The sequence below is a fragment of the Ips typographus genome, linkage group LG3 (genome assembly GCF_016097725.1).
Source record: "Ips typographus isolate SLU linkage group LG3, UJ_Ityp_2.0, whole genome shotgun sequence".
Classification (NCBI taxonomy): domain Eukaryota; kingdom Metazoa; phylum Arthropoda; class Insecta; order Coleoptera; family Curculionidae; genus Ips; species Ips typographus.
Genome location: NC_138424.1, coordinates 6,486,923 through 6,513,698, shown reverse-complemented (window position 1 = coordinate 6,513,698; position 26,776 = coordinate 6,486,923). Strand labels below are relative to the sequence as shown.

Below are 26,776 nucleotides of genomic sequence, written 5' to 3'. Positions count from 1 at the left end.
AGAAGCTTACTGTCATTACTGTCAATGTCAATGCCCAAATAAAAAAAAAAATTAAAATTCAGTCACAAATTTTAATTTTGTGTATACATCCGCGGAAATAATTTTAAAACCGTAGTTGGTGGGGTGTTTCCTTTTAAAGTGTTGTACTGCCGCATGCACGGTGCTAAGTAAAAATTAAGCCGTAATAAGGTTCGATTATGACAAACTAACTGGTGTTTGAACGGTACTATTTCATTGGAAGTCAGTGGTAGCGCGCAATGGCCGAGGGGCTGTATTATTACTATCGTAAAACGCTAGATGCGTTTTGGTCTCCCCACATTTGGTTGCCCCCAAACACCACCTGGGCGGATATAGCCCCTGAGTCCAGTGAGGAAATTCAACATGCTGACTACCGACACCTGTTCTATCCGTTGCCAATGGCTCTAGTTATGTTACTAATCAGATTTTTATTTGAAAAGTAAGTTAGGTTAAGTCAAGCCACTGCTGCCCTAGAATATAAGCCCTTTGCATCAATACTGTTTAATTTCAAATTTGTTCTAGATACTGGTTCAGTCCTGTAGGTGTAAGTTTAGGTATCAAAAACACCAAGCCTAAGAATGCTCCGTCCAATAAAGTATTAGAAGAGGCATATGCTCAATCAAAACACTGGAAGCACAAACAAGTAACTAGCTTTAGGACAAATTGAAATTTGTTACATAAAACACTGGGTTTTTAGATTCAGGGCCTAGCCAAACAAGTGGATATGAGTGAAAGGCAGGTAGAGAGGTGGCTCAGATTGAGAAAAGCCCAAAATAAACCCTCAAAGTTAACAAAATTCTGTGAAACTGCTTGGAGGTGCACCTATTATACTTTTAGTTTTACCTATGGCATTACAATATTATGGGACAAACCTTGGTTGTGGGACATTAAAAAGTGCTGGTAAGTGTCTTATTTTAACTCTGTTATTTAGTACATAATTAAATTTAATGCAAATAAGTTTATTTATTGCAAAGATTTGATAAAAAATAATTAATATAATATTAGTCTTCACTTGGATGAGGCCAGTCACTGACTTTAAAATAATATTCTAAGGTGACCTTGTAATGATAAGTATTGCATTAAATAGGATTTTTTTGTTTACTTTTACACACCTAATAATTATGGGATGGTTTTAGATAAACTCTAGTTATACTTATAATTTTGATGTTGGGAATCTCTATTTATCTTTGTGAGATGAACTATTATAGGATATAAGTACATACAGCAATAGCAATGCAGATCAACTGAACTGTGGTTTGAACTGAAATTGTGTAACCAGCTTTAATCATATACATTGTAATTTAGGTTTAGCATACACAGTGTTGTTTACTCATAAAATAAACATAGACAAGCTTTTGATGCAGCTTAAAGGTTAAGTGGAATCTGGTTCAAAGTTAGCATACTATCATTAATACCTCAGATGTGGTAAAGTTTGGAGATCAACTTAAAAACTTAAACCTGAATAAATTAGTGTTACAGGAATTTGTTTACTGTTATGTAATAAAAAGCAAGAGGACTTGTGGTATTTGAATAGGTTTTGTTTACTTTAACCAAGACTTTAGCATTGTATGGCTATAAAACAGCAGTAAAATTCTTGCAGTTTTGAGTTTAGTTAGTCTTAAAACTTTTTCCAGAACTGATAAAACATTTCCAAATAGAGCTATAAAAATCTTGAATGAACCATGACAAGAATTGCAACATTTTCTAATTTTTGCGTAATATTAATATACAGGTTGTTTCAATAATAACAAATATTACTAGAAGAGATATTGTTACAAGAGAGAGATATTAAAACTAAAGAATGAAATCTGAAAAAAAAAGATGAATATTTAATTTACTTCAGTATTTCAAGGCTACTGCAGTGTCAAAAATCAAGATTATTGTTAACCCTAATTTTAATTTTTGGGTTAGCAAGACTTTAGCATTGTCTGGCTATAAAACAGCAGTAAAATTCTTGCAGTTTTGAGTTTAATTTGTCTTAAAACTTTTTCCAGAACTGATAAAACATTTCCAAATAGAGCTATAAAAATCTTGAATGAACCATGTCAGACAAGAATTGCAACATTTTCTAATTTTTGCATAATATTAATATACAGGTTGTTTCAATAATAACAAATATTACTAGAAGAGATATTGTTACAAGAGAGAGATATTAAAACTAAAGAATGAAATCTGAAAAAAAAGATGAATATTTAATTTACTTAAGTATTTCAAGGCTACTGCAGTGTCAAAAATCAAGGTTATTGTTAACCCTAAATTCAATTTTTGGGTTAAGCAGGTATTTAGTTATTACATAATCTAAAAAAAAAAACGAAATTGTATGAAATAGGATCATGTTAACTACATATATTTTTTTTGGTTCAATAAGATTGTTATAGGAAACGCCAGTGAAAACTGCATTCACGTCATCGATGACGTAATTTTAAGATTTGAGTTTTGTGACGTTTCTCTCTTTTTTTTTATTAAAACGAAACTAATTAGTTTAACCCTATAATATGCAAAAAAGAACAAAAACTCTACTCAATGTAACTATGAAACCAATTATAATTCACTTTATTGAATAAATGGCATTTGGTTTAACCTATTATTGGACAGTATTATTTCTACATTACTCTAGTGGGCGTAAACGTACCAACTCATGTTTACAACGTTATCAACAAAAATTTAGTTTGGATTCATAGCAGGTGCCCTATTGTTGGAAATTCAAAAGTGACAGTTTGTGTCATCTACAGTCATTTCATTTCAAAGTTCAAATTTCTATACATTGGCCTTAAATAGCCTAACAAAATCATTCGTTTGTCCAAGATCTGTTTACGTTCTGTGAGCACAATTTTATGGAGAAGAGAGGAGCAAATGCACTTGTAGAGGCCAAGCCATTTACTAAAGCTCATCAACTCTACTTCTATAAAAATAAATGAAACAAGTATGTTAAAATGGGCATATTTTTCCTAAAGTTATGAGAAAACTAAGGTAGTCCTTAACTAGCTAATAATCAAAATTCCTGATGAAAATTTGTTAAACCAACTCACTGTCATTTGACAAATAACCTGTTTTAGCAAAATGTCTGTCATTTACAAAGGTTTGAAAGTTTGGCGACATTATCTATGACATAATGAGCGTATGTGACGTGAATGCAGTTTCTGTTGGCGTTTCCTATATTCCATTGTGTTTCCTCTAGCAATATTTAACCAGAATCTGTACCTGACTAATTTAAAATGTCTAGAACTAGGAAAGTGGCATTCATCATCTAATAAGAACTAAAAATGACTACAAATCTTTATAAAGGTCACCCTTTAAGTGTTTTCTACTTTTTTGCATTATGCCTTCTTATCTGAACTAAGATGTTTAGAGAAATCCATCTCTACTTGTGTCACATTTTAAATTATCAAGAAAAAACATCCCAAAAACCGCAATAGCTGTCTTATCACTTCTAATTAAAACAAATGTGAGCATCAGAGAGATAATAAGAACTGATAAAGGTCTTATCTTCATGACTTCAAACTAAATTCAAACAAAAAGGTGTTTTAGTCCTGTGTGCAATTTGAAAGTGTTTTGAGTTCAGTATTAAACTGCAAAATGTTTGTAAAGCTTCGCCGTGCAAAGTCGTTTGTTCATAGATCTAAGCGGCAAGAGGAGCAGGAAATTGATTTGTCTGAATCCTCACACTTGAAAGGAAACATAGTTATAAACAATGCAGTGCTACAAAAACAAAAAGCACTTAATAGCAGCCGTGAAACGTTGCATCATCCTGACGTTAAGTTATCGCAGAGGCAAGCATCCAGGTCACACGAACATCTCAATGACATGGTACTTGAGCAGCTACGCCAAAGAAATTTTGGTGATTCTTATTCCAAGAAGGACGTGCAGCAACTCAAGAATGAACCTCAGGGATTTCAGCGAGGTCAACCACCATATGTATCACAACGTGCTTTTCATCGACGTAGTTACGTTGGAGAAGCCGATGAAAAGAAAACTCCACCAAAAACTTGCGGCGACGTGGTAGTCAATAATTTTGACAGAAAGAATAAAATGTATTGGTCTGAAAGATTGCCTAGTGCTACAACAGCTCAGCCTGGTAGTTCACAATTATCAGGTTCCAGCGGAGATTTTTTGCTGCAACGTAGAGGCATTAGCATGCATCACGACAACAAGGAGAGAAATCCCCCCTTTGTGCCAAAACCTAAGCTAACTAGGAAAAAATCAGATTTGTTTGATATGAGTGGTCTGAGGAATTTGTTTCAAAGATTCAAAACATCGCACAGTAGCGACGACGCCAAAGATATGTCAGACTCTGGAACCTCAACCATTTCCAGTTCTGGAAGTTTTACTTATGTAAAGGTGCGACCAGTAAAAGGCGAAACAGTGAGCAAAAAGAGAGAAGAGGGTGGTGGGAGTGAATACAGCAGTTGCTCTAATGTGTCCACTGCATCCAGCACGAGTACCACACATTCTGAAGTTTTAAGGAAAGGTTCCGACGTTTCTGTTAATTGTCAAGAACAAAAACCAACAGAGAGACATGAACAATCTAGAGAAGCGAAATTAATTCAAGTTAATCGTCCCAGGGAGGAATTGTCAAGAAAAAGGCTTCACAACGAAACTAAACCAGTTTTTGATAGATCCAGACCTACGTACAACTCAGAACGGATTTCGAGGGAGAGCAGAAAGAAATCATTTGACAGGATAAATCATGCAACCAACCAAAACTGCTAACCGAACTGAAAACGTTTTTTTTCTATGCCTCTCTATGTAATAATCTAAGTTGGATCTCATATATAAATTATATTAATTTGCACACTTAAAATTGGTTTAATTTTTACGAATTTTCTAATTAGTAAGTTTCCAAGATTAAAATGTTGGCAATGTAATCTAATCGCCTATGATACTTATTATTAACTGCATAACTTGGAACTCATTTTCCTTGAAATGAGTAATTAATATCAGTGACGATTGTTTTATTTATCTACCAGTTGTATTGTCCATAAAAGGTAGAGCTGCACTTGATTACTTTCACTAGTTAAACAAACAGATTTTTCCGAGTAGTTATGTAAAAAATCAGGTGTTCTTAGTAATTGTGGGTATTTGTACGATCTAATAATAAATTATTTGTGATCAGACCAGTTCATAGTAATCACTAGTGTTCTCAAAATGGAGGGCACTTCCGGTTTTATTACCAGATAAGATAATTTTTATTTCTTGGGAAAAAACCTAATTAAGTTTTTAGAAATGCTTTATAAGTTTTTATTACCAATATTGAGCTCTTGATAATGAGTCCTTTTCGACACTACAAGCACCGTAAGGTTTTTTTTTCTAGAAAACAATAGACAATCTTGTTTGACAGGTAAAGGTGTCGTAATAATATTACACTTTGACAATTGTCAAACAATGTAAAGAAGCAAATTTGAGGCACATTCACGTGTTAAATTTTTAAGCAGATGTCAGACCATGTTATTTTGCAACTACAAGTATAAAACTTGACGGGTGGCTGTTTCGTACCCTGAAGCTTAAGTAAGTTTACCAATTTGGCCTAAAAAGTGATTAAAAACTTACAAAAAATCATCTTTCTTGGAAAAGATTTTATCTTTCCATACTCCCTGTATGTATATGGTGCTTGTTGTTGTTGATACTGGCACGGCAGGTAGCAGGTAAAATTTGGCGTAGAAAGTAAAACAGGGTGATCAAAATGCGAATATTAACTTTATATCAAGAAAGTTAAGAACAAAAGAAGTATTTTTATAAATGAATTGTTCAAAGTGACCTCCGTATGAAGCCAAACAGTATCCCAAACAATCATAAAATGCCCTTTTGACGTTCAAAAGATGTCGGGTCGTGATGCAGTCAAAATATGTCACTCTACCTGCTACCTGTCCTGCCAGTATCAAAGAACAACAATACATACAGGGAGTATGAAACGATACAATTTTTTCGAAAAAAAATGATTTTTTGCCAGTTTTTCATTACTTTTTAGACCAAATTGGTAAACTTACTTAAGCTTCAGGGTACTAAAAACACACCCGTCAAGTTTTAGACCTGTAGTTCCAAAATAACATGGTTTAACAGGGGCTTAAAAATTTAACATGTAAAATCATATGTTGCGCGTTAAAAAAAACGCACTGTATACATTTTTCTTGTAGGATTGGATTTCCACACCAGTCGGTCACAAACGACATCTGGTGGTACTACATGGTCTCGATGGCCTTTTATTGGTCGTTGTGCGTTTCCCAATTTTTTGACGTTAAACGCAAAGACTTTTGGCAAATGTTTATTCATCACATAGCCACCATTCTACTGATGTGCCTGTCTTGGGTAGTTAATGTTTTTAGAGTGGGCTGTTTGGTTCTAGTCATTCATGATTCTGCTGATATCTTCTTGGAAGTAAGTGCTTTTTTTTCTTTAACATTTACCAGGAACTTTAGTGACGTTTGTTGGATAATGTGTAGAGTTGGCAATACAGTACTATTCCTTATTTACTACATTGTACGTTTTATGGCTGGTACCTAAATATTTTAAATTCTTTTTCGGAGGGAGAAGTACATTCATTTTTATAAGCGATAGTTGCTGTGCAATTTTAGTAATACACCAATTAGCTCACATCTTTCAAACTAATTATATTAAAGCTGTAACATATGAGTTATCAATCTTGTAGGATTAGCGTGCAAATACTTGTTTACTTTATAATTGTGAAGATGTTATCAAAAACTTGCCGTTATGACTCAGGACAGTTTACATTTTCCAGATCTATGCGTCATAATTTAATAAAATTTAATCACAAACCCCTTAACTTATTATTGATATGTCAAAAATACGAAATTATTAAAATGTAATCAATTTCAATAGACAATTTAAAACATCAACATCAGTCATATTTGGTGTACTCAATATTTTATAAACTATAGTCGGTGTGGTCCTACAGAAATAAAATTAATTACGACGTTTTTAAATTTAACTAATAAAAGTGATAACTGTTGATAAGACTGTCAATGGCTACTTAAATCTGTAAACCTAGAATTAATACATATAAATAGATGATTATCCTGTACTTTTTTGTGTGACGTGTATTACGCTAAACAGGGGGTAGTTGATATTTTTCTATCTAATAAATGTTAAGATAATCTTGCCAATTTTACAAAAAAATCTAAAATGAAATATAACTTCCAGGCAGCCAAGTTGACCAAATATTCTGGGTACCAAAAACTCTGTGATGTAATCTTCGCTATTTTTACGGTGCTGTGGATAGTCACTAGGTTAGGCTTCTTCCCATTTTGGATAATTAAACAGTGAGTCTACTTTGTCTACGTTAATTTGTAAGAGTGGAAAGTATTTTAACATTTATTTCAGCACTTCAATAGACGCGCCAACGATTGTTCCCATGTTTCCTGCTTATTACATTTTCAACAGCCTTTTGTGCGTGCTACTAGTGCTGCACATATTCTGGACCTACTTGATCCTGAAAATTGTCCATAACTCTTTAAATGCTGGACAAATGGACGGTGACATAAGAAGCAGCAGCGATGACTTAAGTCACTTATCGAGCGATTCACAAGGGCTCGACAAAACCAACCATAAAAAGGAGAGGTAGATTTGGGTGGCATTTTTATTAACGGTGCTGTTCGGGCTTGAATTTTCTAGTTGTATTTTTTGAACGTTCAGTGTCAGAAGTGACCCACAAAGCCAAAAAAAACTTTGTATATTGTTAAAGAAGTATTGCGTTACACATATCTGCATCACCCTGTACACTTCAGGTCCCACAGTTGTTTTTTTTGCGCAGTAAGGATTTTTTGTACTGTTACATTATTCTTGGGACTCATAAAGTTTTTGGGTTGGCAATGAAGTGTTTTTACAGTTTAATGTGATCTACATGTGTCTTCAATCATATTTAGATATATTTATTTTGGCGAAAGTTAGAAACTTTTTCCTTGTTTAAATATCGTTGATTAACAGGGTTCTTCATCATAAAAACACCCACTAAAATCCAAAGATTCTTAGTCTATTTATTTAATTTAAAGATAATGTATTATATGTCTATAATGTCTAGCTCTAATTCCTCCTTGTTTAACGTCGTTACTGCTCGACTAATCAATACATTCCGATACAGGTCTTGAGTTCTTACTTTAATATACATCATCACGTATTTTTTCACTTTCTATAAATGTAAGAAGTAGCCAAATACGATTAATCGAAATGATTAATGTGTAGAAAGTAACCAGTAAGTGTGTACCAGATAAGAATGTTTTTGCTTTTGTATGGTCCGAATTTAATAAATGGTATTCAAATTCAGAAGATGGTAATGCTGGCCCATCTTACCGTCAATCCCTTAAATGTACAGGATTGGTCCGTATATTTAGACAGAGTGGCAAATGTGAAAAAAAATCAATGTTTAAAATTTTAATAGAGCACCATGTACTATACCAAGGATATTAAACAGTCAAGGATTGCTCGATCGGCCGATTTTGTTTCCCGGCGGCGAATGAATTCTGACGTCACAGTGGGCCTTCGGGTGCACAATACGCTAAATATTCGACATGTACGAGATCATATTCGTGAATGATCGACTGCAATCGCGCATCGCGCAAAACAATCGCGCGAACGCGAGAGACCCATGGTGACGTAAAAATCGTCACCGGCCTGAGCCGATACTGGCAAGATTGCGCTTATGGGATTAAGCACTCCTTTACTGTTTACCGTCCTTGGTACTATACAGGGTAATTCAAATTTGACCTTAACTCCCTGTATTTTCTGATTACTTAATAGATCTTTTTCTTTTCATTCCAAAAATATGTTGATGTAAAAATTGTAATTTTATTGTTTTTCAAATCACAGTTATCCTGAACAGACTGAACGTTATTATCATTTGACGCCACGATGACGTAATTTGACAGTTGGTCAATATATTGTTTTGTTAAACAGTAATAACATTTGTGGAAAATATACTGTTCTCGCGGAGTGAGTTTACCCGTGCGTCACGAAGGCTACGTCATTTATAATCATGTGAATCAAATCAAGTTTTCGTCAACAAACCTGGGGGTCTAATTCTTGAAAGTAGGGAAGGGAATTCTCAAGAGAATTGTTGATAGAATGTGACAGAAGAAGCTGACACATGGCAGGTTCTAGTCACATTCTACAGGTCTTTCTCTTGATAATTCCCTTCCTTCCTTTCAAGAATAGGCACCCTGTTGTGTTCATATTATAGAAAAGGGCGTGTCTAAAGCTTCGTCACGTTTAAAATTTTGCGTGTATTGTCAGTCAGAAAGTAGAGATCTTTGGCTGCAAATTTGCACTAAAACAACCTTATACCAAAGCAAATCAAAAATATCTTGACCGAAATAACATTTTTTATTTATGAGAAGTCTCCGTTTGGTTCATAGAATTCCGTCTAAATTTGAAACCTAATTTATTTACCAAAATTCTCAGAGATGTATCACCAATATGTAGTATTTCTTTAACTTTAAGCTCTTGATTTAGGTTCTGGATGGTTACATGTTTCTCTAAAATAAGTACAACAAATTAAAAATTCAATAAGACATTCTGAGTGATGCTGTAGTATCTCATTTTCAGGTTGCAATCCACTTATTTTATTTTAAACCCGCTGGAAAACATTTTAGACGTTTATTTTATTTTTTCTATGACTTTATTATTAATATGTTTCAAGAAATTTTTATGAAAAATCTATAATGCAACCCAAAAATCTCAGTCTCTGGAAACAATGAAATGTTAATAGATGTTTCTTACAAAGTAGATATATTTTACTATTATTAACATACTATCCTTGTACATATCATATAATGTATTTCGAACATCGATTTTAATGCTTTCAGATAAATCAGTGGTCTTGGCCCGTCGATAACGTCTCGATTTACGTTTTCTAGGTGAGGAAATCATAAGATTACTTGCTTGTTTTTTCCGAATCGAATAAACAGTTTTACCTTCTAGTATCAAAAAAAATACATCAGTAAGAATATGTAAGGTCTTAAAATTTCTTATTTTCTTCCTGAACAGATGATAAAGCTTCTAAAGGTCCTCCATTGGTTTTTTCCAATTCAAAATATTCACAAAGGTTAAGAATTAACTGCCCGGCTTGTTTGTGGAGAATTTTTCCAGGCATTTTCTAAAAAAATACTGTAATAGTAAGTAATTCCGAATTTACGAAAAACCAAACGGCTAAATAAAAACCATAATAGACACTCCCATTTTTTTTAACAGGTTAGTAATTGTGCCAGTTTTGGTTAGATCGTGACCGCCGACATAAAAAAAATAAAAATATTAATAATAATATTATGAAAGTACTTACAGAATGTTAAAAGCGTAGAAAAAATAGCTCTTAAAAGAGCTGTGGTGGTGTGGTAAATAGAAAACTTTATAAATGATTAACAACACAAAGAAACGGAAAAGAATTAATAGTAAACAAATCAAATAAATTTCAAACTGACAATGATTGAAATAGAAGCGCTTGGAAGACACTTAGATATTTACCCTTTCTGAAAGTGAACAATAGACAAGGATGAAGTCAATAATGCATGTCTACTTCTAAATCACAGGGGGACGACGCACAGGTAAACTCAGTCCGCGAGAACCAATGAGTAAAAAGAACAAGTATCAGGAGGTAACAATAATACAAATTATAACCCGTTTGTGCATTAAGCGAGGGGGACGGAAGTTGATGGCGCATTCGCCTACTGCGCAGTTGAATTGACGCAGTCATTGAAAGTTTGGAGTTTCAAACCCGCAAAAATTTGTTGTTTGTATTTGTTGTAGTATAGTGTTAGTTTGTTTGTGGTTCTTTAACAGTTGAGTTTTGCAAATTTAAATTAAGTTGTACAGTGGACAATAATAATAGTGTTTTATAGTGCCAACCGGAAGTTGACGGCCGCCATATTACTCCCCCCGCCTCCCCCTTGTTTCTGTCCCCCTCTTTGATCGCTATTGCTCCTTCCTGCTATGTTTACATTTTTTTTATTCATTGGCGAGAACAGTACAGCAGATTGGTTTTGCTGTCATTAGTTTTGAAATAGTCTGAAAATCATTATTTCATTTTGTTTGTTTTTCCAAGTAACAATCTGGATTTTGTTTAAATTACTTAAACTGCTTTCCTTACTAGTAAATGCGTATATTGATGGTACAAGTTAAAGATAAAATATATAAAGTAAATAAATATTAATACTGTATACATTGAGACCTACTAGACTAGCACGTGTATTAATATCAGCTGCCAAGTTAATTTAAAATATAAAAAAATCTTGTCGAATTAACACCATAAATGGTAAGGTAAGTGGAAGTATATAAAATGGCAATTTTCATATAGCAATAAATACAAGACATAATCACAATGCACAAATTAGTAATTCAACTTTTCGAGGTTTAGTTATTGACAATATTAAACAACCTGAGACAGAAACTTACTATAAAAATGATTTTGTAACACACCATTCAATGCCCGTTTGTGCACTTATAATTCACAGTACGATCTTTGGTTAGTTTTAAGGCAATTACGTATATAAATGGCTCTAAAAATACTTTTACTAAACGCTATGACACGAAACGATCAGATTTTCTCACAGGAGAACCTAACAAATATATTATTCAAACATATACCTACAAATCAGTTGAGTACTCTATCCAGTAGTTACCTATAAAACTCATTTGGAATATCAACGGTATCGTTCGCAACTGGAACACTGATGTCCAGTTACACAATCCTAAAACAAAACCAACATTTTATTTTTGAAAAACACAACTTACATTACATATTAAATGACAAGTACATGCTAAACTTGCTTGCCTTAAATATGTTAAGCATTTATTAACCTGGCATTAAAGTGCGCCTCCTCAATAATGTGGTTAATGTCTTGTCGTTCTTCTTGCTCAGCTTCTTGCAACCATTGAGTTATTTCTGTTATGTACATGTGACGTTGCAGGACGTCTCTCGTTCTCGCTCGGCGACCAATATAGACAGTCACAGCCTGTATTAAATAAAATATTTTCGATAATGTCTGGAAAACTCTACTTTGATTTTAAAAAACTATTGCCGGTCTGACCATGCATAATAATGTCACTGATACAGTTTGTTTACTTCAATGAGTGTTGGTATGACTTACCCCATACAAAAAGTCCATTTGTAACGATTCTAGAAGCTTCGGATCGTTTATTTGACGTTCTAAAGATTGCCAGTCCACTATTACTTCTTCATGAAGCATCAATTCCTCTGCAAAACAATAAAATGCGAAATTAAAATTAGGATTTCCACTTTCCACCAAACTGAAACTTACCGTCCTTTTTGGACGTTTGCTGCTTATATTGAATTCTAAATCTGAACGCTTCTAACACAGAGGCTACCACTATAGTTAGAACCACCATAGTGAATAAGTAGAAAACCATGAAAAACAGCCTAAAACAATTTTTTAGTGGTGCTTCAACACACAACAAGCAACTTACCGGGAATATGGATTATCAGACACTATAGCATAGGCGTCCATAATGATAAACCAATTATTGACTACTGTGAGTTCAAATAAGGTCACTCCAGACATTAAAAGATCCGAAAAATTGTTCATATAATAGTAAGTAATACCGGAAGCATTACTCGAGTTAGAGTAGAATGGTTCTACTGTTGACCCACTATGGAAGACCATATACAATTTGTTTAGAGTAATTTTATCTTGCTACTTACACACAACAGTTCTCCAACACATAATCGGAGAAAAGTTCCATACCGACAATGGCGAAAAAATAATACATCACCATCATCACCACTGCTGTAGACCACATAAGTGGTGACAACAACACCAAAGTGCCAAAAATATCTCTGTAGCGCTTTTTGATTTTGAACAACCGTAGAATTCTGTAACATTATTGTTATTGTCACACTGCATCTAAATTTAATGTTTTGAAATACCTTAAAGGTCTTAAAATTACCACAACTGTAAACCCTGGTGATATAAGCAGTAAAAACGAACCGAATATGGCCAGTAGAGTTACGGACAAGTCGAAAGTGTTCCATCCTGATGATATATACTCCGCCCAACCAAAACTAATAATTCTAATCAGAGCTTCGATTAAGAACACTACAAGTAAAATAAATGACGTTGTTGCTCCTTCGAGGCTCCATTTTACTTACAAGCGTAGAACAACCAAGCATCCCAGGAAGCGCAAAAGTTTTTAGCGCCTTCTTCTAAGTTTTGTGAAGACTCAGCCACTCGCACAAACATTGCCATTCCGTTTGCTATGATCACAACATCTAGAAATGTTTGAAACGTAACAGTCAAGTTAAACATATTAATTCTTGTCTGTTTCTTACAAACAAAATATTCAAAATAGGGCCAAGTCACCATATCTCTGGCCGTTCTGCATAAACCTCTCAATGGTGGCCACGCGGCTGAAAACCATGGATCTGGAGGATCTTTATGACGCCACCTCAAACTGATGGCGTCGTAAATATTTAAAAATTCATCCTGAGTCAATAGTCCTGTACCTGAGGCGTTTAACTGTCTGAAAATTAGTACAACATCTCTTTGAGCTAAAAAAATATTGGGTCAGTGCTGTTGATTTCATTCATTTGTCTGGTAGATATTTACAAGTTTTGGGAGAGAAATACTTCATCATCCCTTGGAACTGTTTAAATCTAACGCAATTAGGGTTTTGTCGGCTGACTAGTAAACGAAAGGCCAGTTTACAAGCCTGTCGTTTGTGCAATAACAATTTTCTAAACTTGTCTTTTTCAATTCCTGTAAAGGTTTCATATACCACGGCTAACATCTGCAAAACAAGGATAATGTGGTATTCGGATTTAAATGCTACAGCCCACTTACTAAATTCATTAGGACGTACAATACTGTTGAAATGTATGAAATAAAGAAGACTGCGCTCCATTTGGATTTATGGTAAGAAGGCATCATTACGTCAGGGAAGCTATTAAAATTAGTGTTAATAAACAGACTTGCCGTAACAAAGTTGAGTTCTTACTTTGCAGTCGTTAATAAGACGAACATATTTATAAAACTGCTGGATAAAGTCTCAAAATACATATTTTTATGTCCGCTAAATAGGAAATACCCTAAAAGTGCATAACTGCAGACAAAAAATAGCAACAAAACCAGCATATCCAAAATCGGAGGTAAAGACTGTAAAATTTGTCTTATATAACGTCTGACCGCTCCACAGGCTCTGGTATCAACTAGAAAAATCGGTCTCAATCCTCTTGTGACCCGAAAATGCGAAGATTGTCTGACCAACACGGCTACGGCCTCAATTACCATAATCATCAATGTTAAACACTAAAAAACAAAAACGAATTAAATAATTTGAGGTGTCGTTCGTTCAACTCTAACCTTTATCATTGTTCTTTTGTGATTCAATATTGTTGACCAGCCAATCCACCTTAATTTCAGTGCTAATTCGACTCCAATGACGCCTGATTAAATTAATACAAAACGTATAAATGGATGAGGGTCTCAAATTTGCAAACTTTTTATTATTTATTTTGGGTATATTATTTTATTGAGGATTTTTTTAACTTATCAGGCATGATGTTACTCAAAGTTTTAATTTTATTTATATTGATCTGGTTATTCTGGCTTTTTCCATAAAGAATTCTAGGCGCTAACACAATGGGTATCTATGAATCAAAAATTCTTTGTTATGAACAAGCTTGTACAGGGTGTTAAAAATCAGATTTTCAGTAGTAGTGTCTAGACAGATTGCTATTTGTATACTAAAAAAAAACAACCATTCTGTTTTTACTCTGTATGTTTGACTGAGATGACCATCAGATATAGAGTATAAAAAACTTTTATTGTATTGGATTAAAGAAGTACCTTATCCACAGGATAATTTTGTATATAAGTTGCTTGTGTGATAAACCAGGATTAAAAGATTTTTATCTTTTATCCCTATCAAGCTATACACTCTAGGAGACATATTAAATTTTATATTTTAAATCACATAAATTCCTCAGTTTTTCTAAAGGTGATAAAAATGAGGTATCCAAATATTTAATCAATAAGTTAATCAGTAATGCAACTAAAAATAAATCAGCTTTACCTACAAGATTGGAAATTTTTCCATATACTTACTTAACTACTTTTCTTTCTAGTTTATTGAGCAAAGACCAAATGGGAGAAGTAGACTTAGCAAACAGTACTAAAAAAAGTAAATGTATATTACCTAAACAGACCAATTCAAGAGTGCTGTGTATAATTGGTGGCAGTTCAAAACGATCAACTGCAGGCTCCTCTACTAATGCTAGTAGTAACAGGACAATGGAGAAAAACAAGTCCAAACCATAGTACCACTGGTTATGCACTAGTAGATAAGCAGGTAGGGCTGAAGGATGTCTGGGATGAGAATCAAATTTCTCATTATTTTCACCTTCCTAAGAAATGTCATATATCTAAAAACTGGCCTAGTTTATTGTCAAGAATTTAGTATTTACTTCCAAAAATATAGCTGCTTCATGATAGTTCATTTCCCAGTGGTCAACATCAGCGCTGTCCAAGTCTCGTGACAGACTTGATCTGCTCCCCATCTCATCCACAGGATCTGCACAAATATGTTAAATTCCTTACAGAACATTCAACCTTAATTTAACTGTTATGATACACCAAAATTATTAAATAATATAATATGATAAACACCTACATAAAAACATTGTGCGCTATCTACTTCACATTGAGAATGGCAAGCAAAATGAAAAATGCAAGCATTTATGAAATGTAATATCAATGATTAAGATTATCTCATTTACCTACAATCAGAGCACCTTCTTTAGTTATTGGTATGTAGATTGGATTAAATCACAGGAAATCGTAATGTTTGAACAAAGATAAGTTTATCAGAGATGTCTCATAATAATTTATAGTCTATAATAAACCTACTAGTGATTGCCGAGCCGTAGGACACATTGTTGATATCTTCAGTGAAACGCTTGTAACCGTCATCGTCTGGAGATCCCCTTGTTACAGCCATAGGGACCTCTTCTTGTACATTAAACTATTAGTATTACTTTACTACTTGGATTTATTAATAACTAAAAAAAATAAACTGTCAAAAACATATGTTTTGGTTTATGTGAATCAGTGATTGGATGAGTCATAAATCATAGGTCTTGTACTCATTTTGTAAGGTCAACCTTTGGAGTGCAATATCTTTCTCACTTTATCGCATGCTAGGTATAGCCAACCGTAAAGAGAGAGAACAAATATAAAGAATTAGGTCAATTGACAGTTGACAGATATCACTTCTGGGAGCGTTTTTTTTTTTTGTGCCATAAGATTGGTGTATTACGGGTTGCCTGAACTATAGAGGTGGGCAATACAACTCTGCACGCGGTTTCATTACGACTGATTCCAATTTTTTTCTGTGAAAATGGATCTTCTACCAGGAGCATAGAAATCGCAGGACGTAAAGTAAAATTTCGTAACAATATGGCGAGTGAAGCAGTTATCAAGAGTACCTGAAAAAGTACCTCGTTGCGTTTCTGCTCTCCCAATCATAAATATGTTCAATATTCTGTAAAATCTGGATTTTTCTATCAGGAGCACAGAAGTCGCAAAAAGGTAAATTAAATTTTCTTGACAATATGGCGAGTGAAGTAAGTATCGAGTGTACCTGAAATTTACCTCATTGCGTTTCTGCTGTCCTAATCATATGTTCAGTTTTCTGTAAAATCTGGATTTTCTATCAGGAGCACAGAAGTCGCAAAAAGGTAAATTAAATTTTCTTGACAATATGGCGAGTGAAGTAAGTATTGAGTGTACCTGAAATTTACCTCATTGCGTTTCTGCTCTCCTAATCATATGTTTAATTTTCTGTAAAATCTGGATTTTCTATCAGGAGCACAGAAGTCGCAAAAAGGTAAATTAAGTTTTCTTGACAATATGGCGAGTGAAGTAAGTATCGAGTGTACCTGAAATTTACCTCATTGCGTTTCTGCTCTCCTAATCATATGTTCAGTTTTCTGTAAAATCTGGATTTTCTATCAGGAGCACAGAAGTACCAAAAAGGTAAATTAAATTTTCTTGACAATATGGCGAGTGAAGTAAGTATTGAGTGTACCTGAAATTTACCTCATTGTGTTTCTGCTCTCCTAATCATATGTTCAGTTTTCTGTAAAATCTGGATTTTCTATCAGGAGCACAGAAGTAGCAAAAAGGTAAATTAAATTTTCTTGACAATATGGCGAGTGAAGTAAGTATTGAGTGTACCTGAAATTTACCTCATTGTGTTTCTGCTCTCCTAATCATATGTTCAGTTTTCTGTAAAATCTGGATTTTCTATCAGGAGCACAGAAGTCGCAAAAAGGTAAATTAAGTTTTCTTGACAATATGGAGAGTGAAGTAAGTATCAAGTGTACCTGAAATCTACCTCATTGCGTTTCTGCTCTCCTAATCATATGTTCAATTTTCTGTAAAATCTGGATTTTCTATCAGGAGCACAGAAGTCGCAAAAAGGTAAATTAAATTTTCTTGACAATATGGCGAGTGAAGTAAGTATCGAGTGTACCTGAAAATTACCTCATTGCGTTTCTGCTCTCCTAATCATATGTTCAGTTTTCTGTAAAATCTGGATTTTCTATCAGGAGCACAGAAGTCGGAAAAAGGTAAATTAAATTTTCTTGACAATATGGCGAGTGAAGTAAGTATCGAGTATACCTGAAATATACCTCATTGCGTTTCTGCTCTCCTAATCATATGTTCAATTTTCTGTAAAATCTGGATTTTCTATCAGGAGCACAGAAGTCGCAAAAAGGTAAATTAAATTTTCTTGACAATATGGCGAGTGAAGTAAGTATTGAGTGTACCTGAAATTTACCTCATTGCGTTTCTGCTCTCCTAATCATATGTTTAATTTTCTGTAAAATCTGGATTTTCTATCAGGAGCACAGAAGTCGCAAAAAGGTAAATTAAGTTTTCTTGACAATATGGCGAGTGAAGTAAGTATCGAGTGTACCTGAAATTTACCTCATTGCGTTTCTGCTCTCCTAATCATATGTTCAGTTTTCTGTAAAATCCGGATTTTCTATCAGGAGCACAGAAGTCGCAAAAAGGTAAATTAAATTTTCTTGACAATATGGCGAGTGAAGTAAGTATCGAGTGTACCTGAAATTTACCTCATTGCGTTTCTGCTCTCCTAATCATATGTTCAGTTTTCTGTAAAATCTGGATTTTCTATCAGGAGCACAGAAGTACCAAAAAGGTAAATTAAATTTTCTTGACAATATGGCGAGTGAAGTAAGTATTGAGTGTACCTGAAATTTACCTCATTGTGTTTCTGCTCTCCTAATCATATGTTCAGTTTTCTGTAAAATCTGGATTTTCTATCAGGAGCACAGAAGTAGCAAAAAGGTAAATTAAATTTTCTTGACAATATGGCGAGTGAAGTAAGTATTGAGTGTACCTGAAATTTACCTCATTGCGTTTCTGCTCTCCTAATCATATGTTCAGTTTTCTGTAAAATCTGGATTTTCTATCAGGAGCACAGAAGTCGCAAAAAGGTAAATTAAATTTTCTTGACAATATGGCGAGTGAAGTAAGTATTGAGTGTACCTGAAATTTACCTCATTGCGTTTCTGCTCTCCTAATCATATGTTCAATTTTCTGTAAAATCTGGATTTTCTATCAGGAGCATAGAAGTCGCAAAAAGGTAAATTAAGTTTTCTTGACAATATGGCGAGTGAAGTAAGTATCGAGTGTACCTGAAATCTACCTCATTGCGTTTCTGCTCTCCTAATCGTATGTTCAGTTTTCTGTAAAATCTGGATTTTCTATCAGGAGCACAGAAGTCGCAAAAAGGTAAATTAAATTTTCTTGACAATATGGCGAGTGAAGTAAGTATTGAGTGTACCTGAAATTTACCTCATTGCGTTTCTGCTCTCCTAATCATATGTTCAGTTTTCTGTAAAATCTGGCATTTCTATCAGGAGCACAGAAGTCGCAAAAAGGTAAATTAAATTTTCTTGACAATATGGCGAGTGAAGTAAGTATTGAGTGTACCTGAAATTTACCTCATTGTGTTTCTGCTCTCCTAATCATATGTTCAGTTTTCTGTAAAATCTGGATTTTCTATCAGGAGCACAGAAGTAGCAAAAAGGTAAATTAAATTTTCTTGACAATATGGCGAGTGAAGCAAGTATTGAGTGTACCTGAAATTTACCTCATTGCGTTTCTGCTCTCCTAATCATATGTTCAGTTTTCTGTAAAATCTGGATTTTCTATCAGGAGCACAGAAGTCGCAAAAAGGTAAATTAAATTTTCTTGACAATATGGCGAGTGAAGTAAGTATCGAGTGTACCTGAAATTTACCTCATTGCGTTTCTGCTCTCCTAATCATATGTTCAGTTTTCTGTAAAATCTGGATTTTCTATCAGGAGCACAGAAGTAGCAAAAAGGTAAATTAAATTTTCTTGACAATATGACGAGTGAAGTAAGTATTGAGTGTACCTGAAATTTACCTCATTGTGTTTCTGCTCTCCTAATCATATGTTCAGTTTTCTGTAAAATCTGGATTTTCTATCAGGAGCACAGAAGTAGCAAAAAGGTAAATTAAATTTTCTTGACAATATGGCGAGTGAAGTAAGTATTGAGTGTACCTGAAATTTACCTCATTGTGTTTCTGCTCTCCTAATCATATGTTCAGTTTTCTGTAAAATCTGGATTTTCTATCAGGAGCACAGAAGTCGCAAAAAGGTAAATTAAGTTTCCTTGACAATATGGCGAGTGAAGTAAGTATCGTGTACCTGAAATCTACCTCATTGCGTTTCTGCTCTCCTAATCATATGTTCAGTTTTCTGTAAAATCTGGATTTTCTATCAGGAGCACAGAAGTCGCAAAAAGGTAAATTAAGTTTTCTTGACAATATGGAGAGTGAAGTAAGTATCAAGTGTACCTGAAATCTACCTCATTGCGTTTCTGCTCTCCTAATATGTTCAATTTTCTGTACAATTTAGATTTTCTATCAGAAGTACAGAAGTCGCAGGAAGTAAATCTAGTTTTCTGGACAATTGGCGAATGCGCCCAGTATTAGAAGTAATTAAAACTTACCTTTTTGCTTATCTTATCTATTAATATGATTGTTTAACTTTCTGTCAAAACTGGTAAAGGTGTGATTAAAAAAACTCCAATATGTCATTATTTTACTCTCTCTGTCTATTTTCATAGTCAAAATATAAGAAATATAACCTTACATACGTAATAAGCAAAAGTTGGACACACTATTACTTGAAAAATGCAAATGTGACGTGTATAATAGCTAACAAAATCGTTTTACTATCATATATTTTATATTATTCACGTTGGACAAGAAAACAACATAATGCGCGCGTTAAAGCACCCGAGCAAGTCGAAAAACAATGAAAATCACCACCTACGCCCATAAAAAAATCAAACATTAAAATTAAATCTAATCGTAATTTTAGTTATAATAATATATTATTCTGTAAATATTGGCGTACAGTCTTTATACATTTATATAATACAAAAAAAGTTTCATATAGAGGGAAACATGTCGTTAGTAGTATTTATCAACACATATTTACAAGAAATATACAAAATATCATATTTACGTCTATTATAGTATAATAGTGTTTAAAGTTAATTTCATGTGCTCCGCCATAATTCTTTGGCTAATAAAATGTTTTGAAACTAAATATATAATATGTTATTTGTATTTTTACAGAAATCACATTTAGATAGTTAAAAATCACCATATTATATGTAATAAGTAGATGGTAATTAATATTACCGTTACGTAATAGTTAAATTGCAAAAAAACATAAATATAGGTTTGTCACTCTGCTGTCACATCCATCAAGACTTTGTGTGCCAAAAATTAGGTGGTACCTAAGTTTACAAGTATTTAAGATCAATTAATACAGTATAGTAATAATATTATGTAGACAATCTGTAGATGTTTATTAGGTGGCCGATTAGCTTAAAACTTCAGTCGGACTGTCATATCAACTTATTTACATTTAGTAACAGTATTACATAATATAAAATCGGTTATTCCTTGTGGATGTTGGTTTTTGTTCCTAATTTATTCTACAACATACAAAACCCTTATCACGTATTCCATAAGCCGTACAACGATCCTAGACATTGTCTCTAAATATATTTACACAATAATTGTACAAATTGAATAATTCCTAAAATATTAGTTTGTTTCATTTTGGGTATACCTACAATTTTAGAATAAAGGTATTTTAAAATTTCTTCCTTATGTAACTCTAGTAGTTTCGTACTGATGCCATCCACATATTAATATATTAAAATTCCACTAGTGTCCGAACTTTACACTTGTGTAGGCAAGAGGTTTAAAAACAACAATCATTAATAAACAAAAAGGGCTGTTAAAAATCCATTCTCTTTTTTCCCTACCTGTACATACAGATTTTTTAGCAACCATTTCGATATACTCAATATTTTAGCTGCTTTGTCTAAATCACAGAACAATTGTTTGTCTCGTACACTTTTCTTAAATGAACTATAAAATAATAAGTTTTTAAAGGGCATTTCTATCCCTGATAGTTCACCAGGTGCATTAACAGCTTTGGACCCTGACAACTTTGAAACAACAAGCCATAAAAATATTCTAGTGATATTGAATTATTCGTTGTATTAAGGTGTCTGGAGTGAAGTGAGAAAGGTTCCGGCATCCTGTGACTGGTTCGTTAAAAATGCCCTTGTTTTTTTTATATTGATAAAGTTATGAAAATACTTTTGTTAAAGCACCCACTTTCAATAAAATTGCATAAAAAAAACAAATAATATGTAATAATAATTTCGTAATGTTCAAAAATCCAACAACTTCAATCACATTATCCTTGCCACGTTGTAGTACTTTTCTGGTCACACTTTTCGACATTAAAACCCACATAAAAATTGACTAACAATGAAAATATGCGTTTTACTAAACATTGCATTGTTTCATAGTCTAAAAATTAAAAACGTCCAACCAATTGGCTCAATAGTTGCTCAAAGTGTGAAGTACGGCTGCTCTTCATCACCTTAAAAACAACGTAGCAGACAAGGACAGTACGATCAACAGAACAACAGGGATGATAATCGAGCTGGCGTTATCTGTAGTCGATTGTTCGCATGTACCTAAAAAACAATAATCATTCAAATTTACGAAATTTAATGCAAAATATAAATTACCGTTACTAGTAAAATTAAATGCCATGTTGCCGTCAATTCCAGGCACCACATCCCTATGACAACTCTCGCTAATTTTGGATATTCTCAAAATTGGCGGACCAGAGCTTTTTCCCAAACCTCCCTCTATTACCGCCTCCTCGGGCTTATCGGAGAGCTGGAATATGAAACAGTGCCTCAAAGTCGTGTCCTGGTGCGTCGATTTTTTCGTAGAAGTCAACGGAGTTGTGATAACGTAAGAGACTCCGTCTTCCTCCCAACTGCCATGACACGCATAAGCTAAAAAGAGACAAAGTTTCTGATTGGGCTGAATGGTGTAATTTTTTTTATTTAGGTACTAGAAATGTCATATTGGCAGCTATGGCGTGGTAACGTATAAAGCAAGCCATTGTAGTTGGCGGTTACGTCATCTCGTGTGCACCGTAATGAAATTTACTCATGTCGAGGATTACTTCAGCAATGCTTTTCATCTGTCTCAAAATAATTATACAGGGTGTCTCTGAAAAACCTGGACCATGTTTTTTCCTTAGGAAAACCAAAAATGAAACAAAATTAGGAAAGCGACACCACAAAAAATTAGCAACGTTGCCAAAGGGTACGAAAAAATGTAAACGGTTTCATCAAAAATCTTTTAAATTTGCACACAATTTTTCAAAAACTATTCTTTTTAAAATTGCATTTTCTATTGAAAACCGCCTACAAGTCAACAGAGGCTCTCTTTTAGTCCTAAACTTGCCAAGAATTTTTAAAAATTATTATTTCATCTTAAATCATTTTAGAAATGACAAAGACCGGTAAAAATACCACCAAAAAAAGTTCCCAGAGGCTTCTACAAGTGATTTTAGCTCTTCCAAGAATTTTCTAAAATTGCCTGAGCTTTATTGTTATTGGTATATGTTCCTAAACGTTCTGGAATTTTTTTTCACATTTCCGGATACTATAGAATCATTTTGAAACTACTATAGGCTTCTAAATACTATTGCAAATCTCCAAAATAATATCAGAGACCTTCACAACTGTCCTAAACTTAAAAAACATTTTTCGAATCTGTTAGATGCATCTCGAACCACTTTAGGAATGACAGAGACCGCCAAATACCATACAAAAGAGGCAAGTGACTTTAGCCCTTCCAACAATTTTCTATAATTGCCTGAGGCTTTTAGAACAAGTTTGAAAATGACAATAACTAGTGAAAACCTAAAAATTTCCAGAAACCTCTAAAGAAGGTCGTAAACAATCTGAGATATTTTTTCGCATTGCCAAAGACTCTATAGAGTCATTATGAAATTACTACAGGCTTCTAAATACTACTGACAATCTCTAAAACATTAACAGAGGCCTCTACAAGTGCACTAAACTGGTCAAGACTTTTAAATATTGTCAAATGCATCTAGAATTATTTTAGAAATGACAGAGACGTCTAAATATTATCCAAAAAATTCCCAAAAGCTTGTACAAGTGACTTTAGCCTTTCCAAGAATTTTATATTATTGCCTGAGGCTTATAGAATTAGTTTAGAAAAAAATCTGGAATTCTGGAAATTTTTGTGAAAGAACAGGTGCCTTTAAAACCATTTTGGAAATGCTACAAAAACCTTAAAATGGTACTGAGAGCTTCCCAAAAATTGACAGACGTCTCTGAAAACTAAGTTTGACAGAAACACCAGAATTACATCTGATTGCAAGGAGACACCTAAGTGTGACGTCATACCAAATTTATCTGAATTTTGCTGTAGTTTTCAAATGACCGTGACTGTCGTTTTAGAAAGGTTTTAAATGAAATTGCACCAACATGCTAAAGACCGGCTGAAACTAAGTTTTTGTTTTGACTGTGACATTTTGCACAATATCCCTAACCTAACCTAACCTAGCCTTGCCTTACTGCCATCAGCCAACGATAAGATTATTTGTTGAACAACGCAGATAATGACGTACTACCATTTGCCATGATTTGTACCTTATTCATAGTAACTAGCTTGAATTTAATATTATAACCTTCTAGGACATGAACAAAAATAAAACATATTTCTGACTTACAATTGGACTGAGAGGGACAAGTAGACTTGAACTCCATTTCGTGAGATCTACTGCAACCAACTGATAGGCTTTCATATTCATTGGAAATGCAGTCTGGCTCCGCTTTATTCGTGTTCAGATCATCTAAATTTTTAATAATTTTAATCTAAGCTCGGAAGAAAAAAATACTAACTTTACCTGGCTGTTCTCTTCGTTTTCGTTTGTCTAATAATGCAGTGGGTTCACTAAAAGAGTACCTACCCAAATGAGGACATTTCTTAGTGTGCAGTGTTGGAGCTGAAATATTCCCTTAAATTGAACTATTGAGTTGCTTCATCATTAGTTATAACTTACCCACTAAAGTTATGTGAGGAATCTTTGTAGGGTCGAAATCACTGCAAGCATCATCAGGATTTTCGAAGAACGTTCCTGTAAACAATTATATTCCAAATAATCGATAATACATCCGATATTAATATTTCAAACATTAGTAATTAAGCCGCAATGATCGAATTATCAAATATAGTCAGTCAGTAAACAGCAAATAATACGCTTACATCGAATGTGTAATATCACTAATGAATGGAACTTTGACAAAACGATTAAACGCGATACTGTTGATAGATTACCCCATTCTAATGTATTTAAAATTTATTCAACGTAAAGAGATGCTGTATTTTGATATACTTATAATTATTATTGTGTAGTAGATCGGTAAATTTTACCTGATTGTTGAATTTCCATGATGTTCGAGTCCCTTTTGTAGAATATCATACACACGTAACCGCTATCACTGAAAGGATTGATAGTGAAATTGTTTTGATGTTCAAAATATAATAATAGAATATCTACTTACCATCCTGCAGTAATATGGGCAACAATTTGAACTTGCTTATTGTCTAATTGTTGCAAAATCCCATGACAAACCAGCCTCATTTCTGAGCTCTGCTTCTTCTGATCTTCCGACTCAAACCCTGTGTAATTTCCATTTTTAACCTTGGTCGGGTTGTGATGTGGCAACTTACCAAAATCTTGGAAAGCAAACTGACTTTGCGGGAAAGTTTGATGGACTTTGATCGTTTTGGTGGTCTCATCATCAAGGATTTTTAACGTTGCGTTCTTCTGCGCAAACTTATAAGTCTTGTGATGGTCCAAACTCACCCAAGTGTGATGTGTAGTTATCCATTCAGGAAATCTGCATCTTTTATGCTGATCATCAACTGTAAATTGATTTTTTTAGTTTAGTAAGAAAAATTTAAGAATAGGGACATACCTATGGTAAACTTCATCGTTCTGCTACCTTCGGTAGAGCTTTGCAAGCCAGAACAAGTGGCGTCACCTGATTGGGCTATATTGTAGACAATTTTTCCGTCTTCCTTTCCTCTTTGGTAAATAAAACATCTGTATTGGTCTTCGTCTGAAGTTAAGCTACGTCTATTGCCCTGAGCAATCTTTCCTATTAGGTACTTGGTTGATCCTTCTTTCCAAGTAGCCAGGCAAATCAGTTCTTCCACTATAATCCCCCCAAATTATTAGTACATTTTCTTAATTAGTATAGGCAAAACTTACCGTTGCTTTCTGTACTGGGAACATCAGGACAGGCTTGGTACTTCAGCACTAATCTCGAATCATCAGTACAACTTTCGGCCCTACTAACAGGATAACTGCAATCGCCAGTTCCTCGGTTATACCTACAATTTTGACAGTACTAAAGTGAAACTATACCAAAAATACGGTTACGGTAGTACCCAAACGTGAAGGGCGCACTCTTGAACGGACATTCGATCGGTTTCACTTCGGGATACTTTCTAAACATGCTAAAAAGAGCTGCGTCTCCTACGATTCTTGAGCAAATCTCAGCTAAAGATTCTTTAGCTTCACAATATGCTGAAAAAAATGACAGTCATAGTGTAGTGCAGTTTGTTAAAATTACATTGGTACTCACTTTCTTTATACTGAAGTACGCTAGGGTGTTTTGCGTGCAGTACTAGACATCTGTAGCAGTTGTCAGACCTAAAAATAAACATACAGCATTATAGTACAGGTTGAACCAAAGTTGGAGGACAAGACCTGCCACAGCCAGATTATAAAGAAAGTTTTAAAAATGTAAAAAAATAATTCTAGGGATGTAAGTGCCCAAGTAAAACTTTTACTACTCTTTGAAATTCAATATCTCGGTAACATGAAGAGCTAGAGAGGCTAATTTTGGCTCATTTTGTAGTATTTTTTATCCTCTTTCTAATAGAGATTTAACGAACATGATTGGAGTTCAAATAAAAAAGTTACAATCATTCAAAAATTGAAGAAATGCAATTTTTCTAAAAAGTGCAATTTTGGCAATTTTTTTATTTTACTCCAGGAGGGTTCCAATGCACAGCAAAGAGCATATTTATACCAAAGCACCTTAAATTAAATGGAATAAGTACAAAAAAGCACTTTAAAATTTTTGAGAATGGGGGGGTATTACGGCTCTTTTTTTACTACTTTTTGAAATTCAATATCTCGGTAACATGAAAAGCTAGAGAGGCCAGTTTTCGCTCATTTTGTAGTATTTAAAAAACTTTGAATCACTCTGTATAACGTGAACATTTTACAGTACTTCAA

General features: G+C 33.9%; 3 protein-coding genes across 9 annotated transcripts in view; 1 reads left to right on the top strand and 2 right to left on the bottom strand.

Moving 5' to 3' along the window:
• The first annotated feature begins 82 nt into the window (after nt 1–82).
• Nucleotides 83–8,295, top strand: schlank (ceramide synthase schlank). The gene is made up of 6 exons (XM_081975190.1): nt 83–457; nt 541–661; nt 716–918; nt 6,150–6,390; nt 7,174–7,292; nt 7,354–8,295. The coding sequence occupies exons 1-6, from the start codon at nt 258–260 to the stop codon at nt 7,592–7,594; spliced, it is 1,125 nt and encodes a 374-aa protein (XP_081831316.1). The 5' UTR covers nt 83–257; the 3' UTR covers nt 7,595–8,295.
• Nucleotides 8,296–11,098: 2,803 nt separating this feature from the next.
• On the bottom strand, nt 11,099–16,050 carry LOC145726191 (two pore calcium channel protein 1-like). Of its 6 annotated transcripts, none has more exons than XR_014177534.1 (17): nt 15,882–16,050; nt 15,440–15,546; nt 15,172–15,379; nt 14,337–14,419; nt 13,972–14,282; nt 13,818–13,917; nt 13,584–13,764; nt 13,307–13,525; nt 13,127–13,246; nt 12,905–13,073; nt 12,680–12,850; nt 12,445–12,627; nt 12,279–12,397; nt 12,108–12,214; nt 11,792–11,972; nt 11,640–11,708; nt 11,099–11,576 (listed from the first exon to the last, which is right to left on the bottom strand). XR_014177534.1 is itself a non-coding variant. In XM_081975175.1 (16 exons), the coding sequence occupies exons 1-15, from the start codon at nt 15,970–15,972 to the stop codon at nt 11,802–11,804; spliced, it is 2,340 nt and encodes a 779-aa protein (XP_081831301.1). In that variant the 5' UTR covers nt 15,973–16,050; the 3' UTR covers nt 11,099–11,708; nt 11,792–11,801. The 6 variants fall into 6 exon arrangements, 4 of the variants coding, with proteins under 4 accessions (XP_081831301.1, XP_081831302.1, XP_081831304.1 ...); XR_014177535.1 differs by having other exon boundaries at nt 11,818–11,972; XM_081975175.1 differs by having other exon boundaries at nt 11,099–11,708.
• Nucleotides 16,051–20,127: 4,077 nt separating this feature from the next.
• LOC145726647 (uncharacterized) overlaps nt 20,128–26,776 on the bottom strand; it is a 217,973-nt gene continuing 211,324 nt past the window's right edge. The window contains exons 4-15 of one of the 2 annotated variants that reach the window (XM_081975846.1): nt 26,118–26,185; nt 25,921–26,059; nt 25,742–25,863; nt 25,446–25,685; nt 25,198–25,392; nt 25,029–25,146; nt 24,898–24,965; nt 24,527–24,601; nt 24,371–24,481; nt 24,194–24,316; nt 22,161–22,436; nt 20,128–22,106 (exon numbers count right to left, since the gene is read on the bottom strand). In XM_081975846.1, coding sequence (XP_081831972.1) covers nt 22,006–22,106; nt 22,161–22,436; nt 24,194–24,316; nt 24,371–24,481; nt 24,527–24,601; nt 24,898–24,965; nt 25,029–25,146; nt 25,198–25,392; nt 25,446–25,685; nt 25,742–25,863; nt 25,921–26,059; nt 26,118–26,185 — 1,636 coding nt within the window. In that variant the 3' untranslated portion in view covers nt 20,128–22,005. The remainder of the gene's footprint in view (nt 22,107–22,160; nt 22,437–24,193; nt 24,317–24,370; nt 24,482–24,526; nt 24,602–24,897; nt 24,966–25,028; nt 25,147–25,197; nt 25,393–25,445; nt 25,686–25,741; nt 25,864–25,920; nt 26,060–26,117; nt 26,186–26,776) is intronic. The other variant, XM_081975847.1, reaches the window with a different exon arrangement.

Coding starts and splice junctions, on each gene's coding strand:
- LOC145726191 (XM_081975175.1), bottom strand. CDS start 15,972: ATGGCTGTAACAAGGGGATCTCCAGACGATGACGGTTACAAGCGTTTC. Junction 13,765..13,817: donor TGTACGTCCTAATGAATTTA/GTAAGTGGGCTG, acceptor CTTGTTTTGCAG/ATGTTAGCCGTGGTATATGA. Junction 12,215..12,278: donor GCAAACGTCCAAAAAGGACG/GTAAGTTTCAGT, acceptor ATTGTTTTGCAG/AGGAATTGATGCTTCATGAA.
- schlank (XM_081975190.1), top strand. CDS start 258: ATGGCCGAGGGGCTGTATTATTACTATCGTAAAACGCTAGATGCGTTT. Junction 458..540: donor ATCAGATTTTTATTTGAAAA/GTAAGTTAGGTT, acceptor AATTTGTTCTAG/ATACTGGTTCAGTCCTGTAG. Junction 919..6,149: donor TGGGACATTAAAAAGTGCTG/GTAAGTGTCTTA, acceptor TTTTTCTTGTAG/GATTGGATTTCCACACCAGT.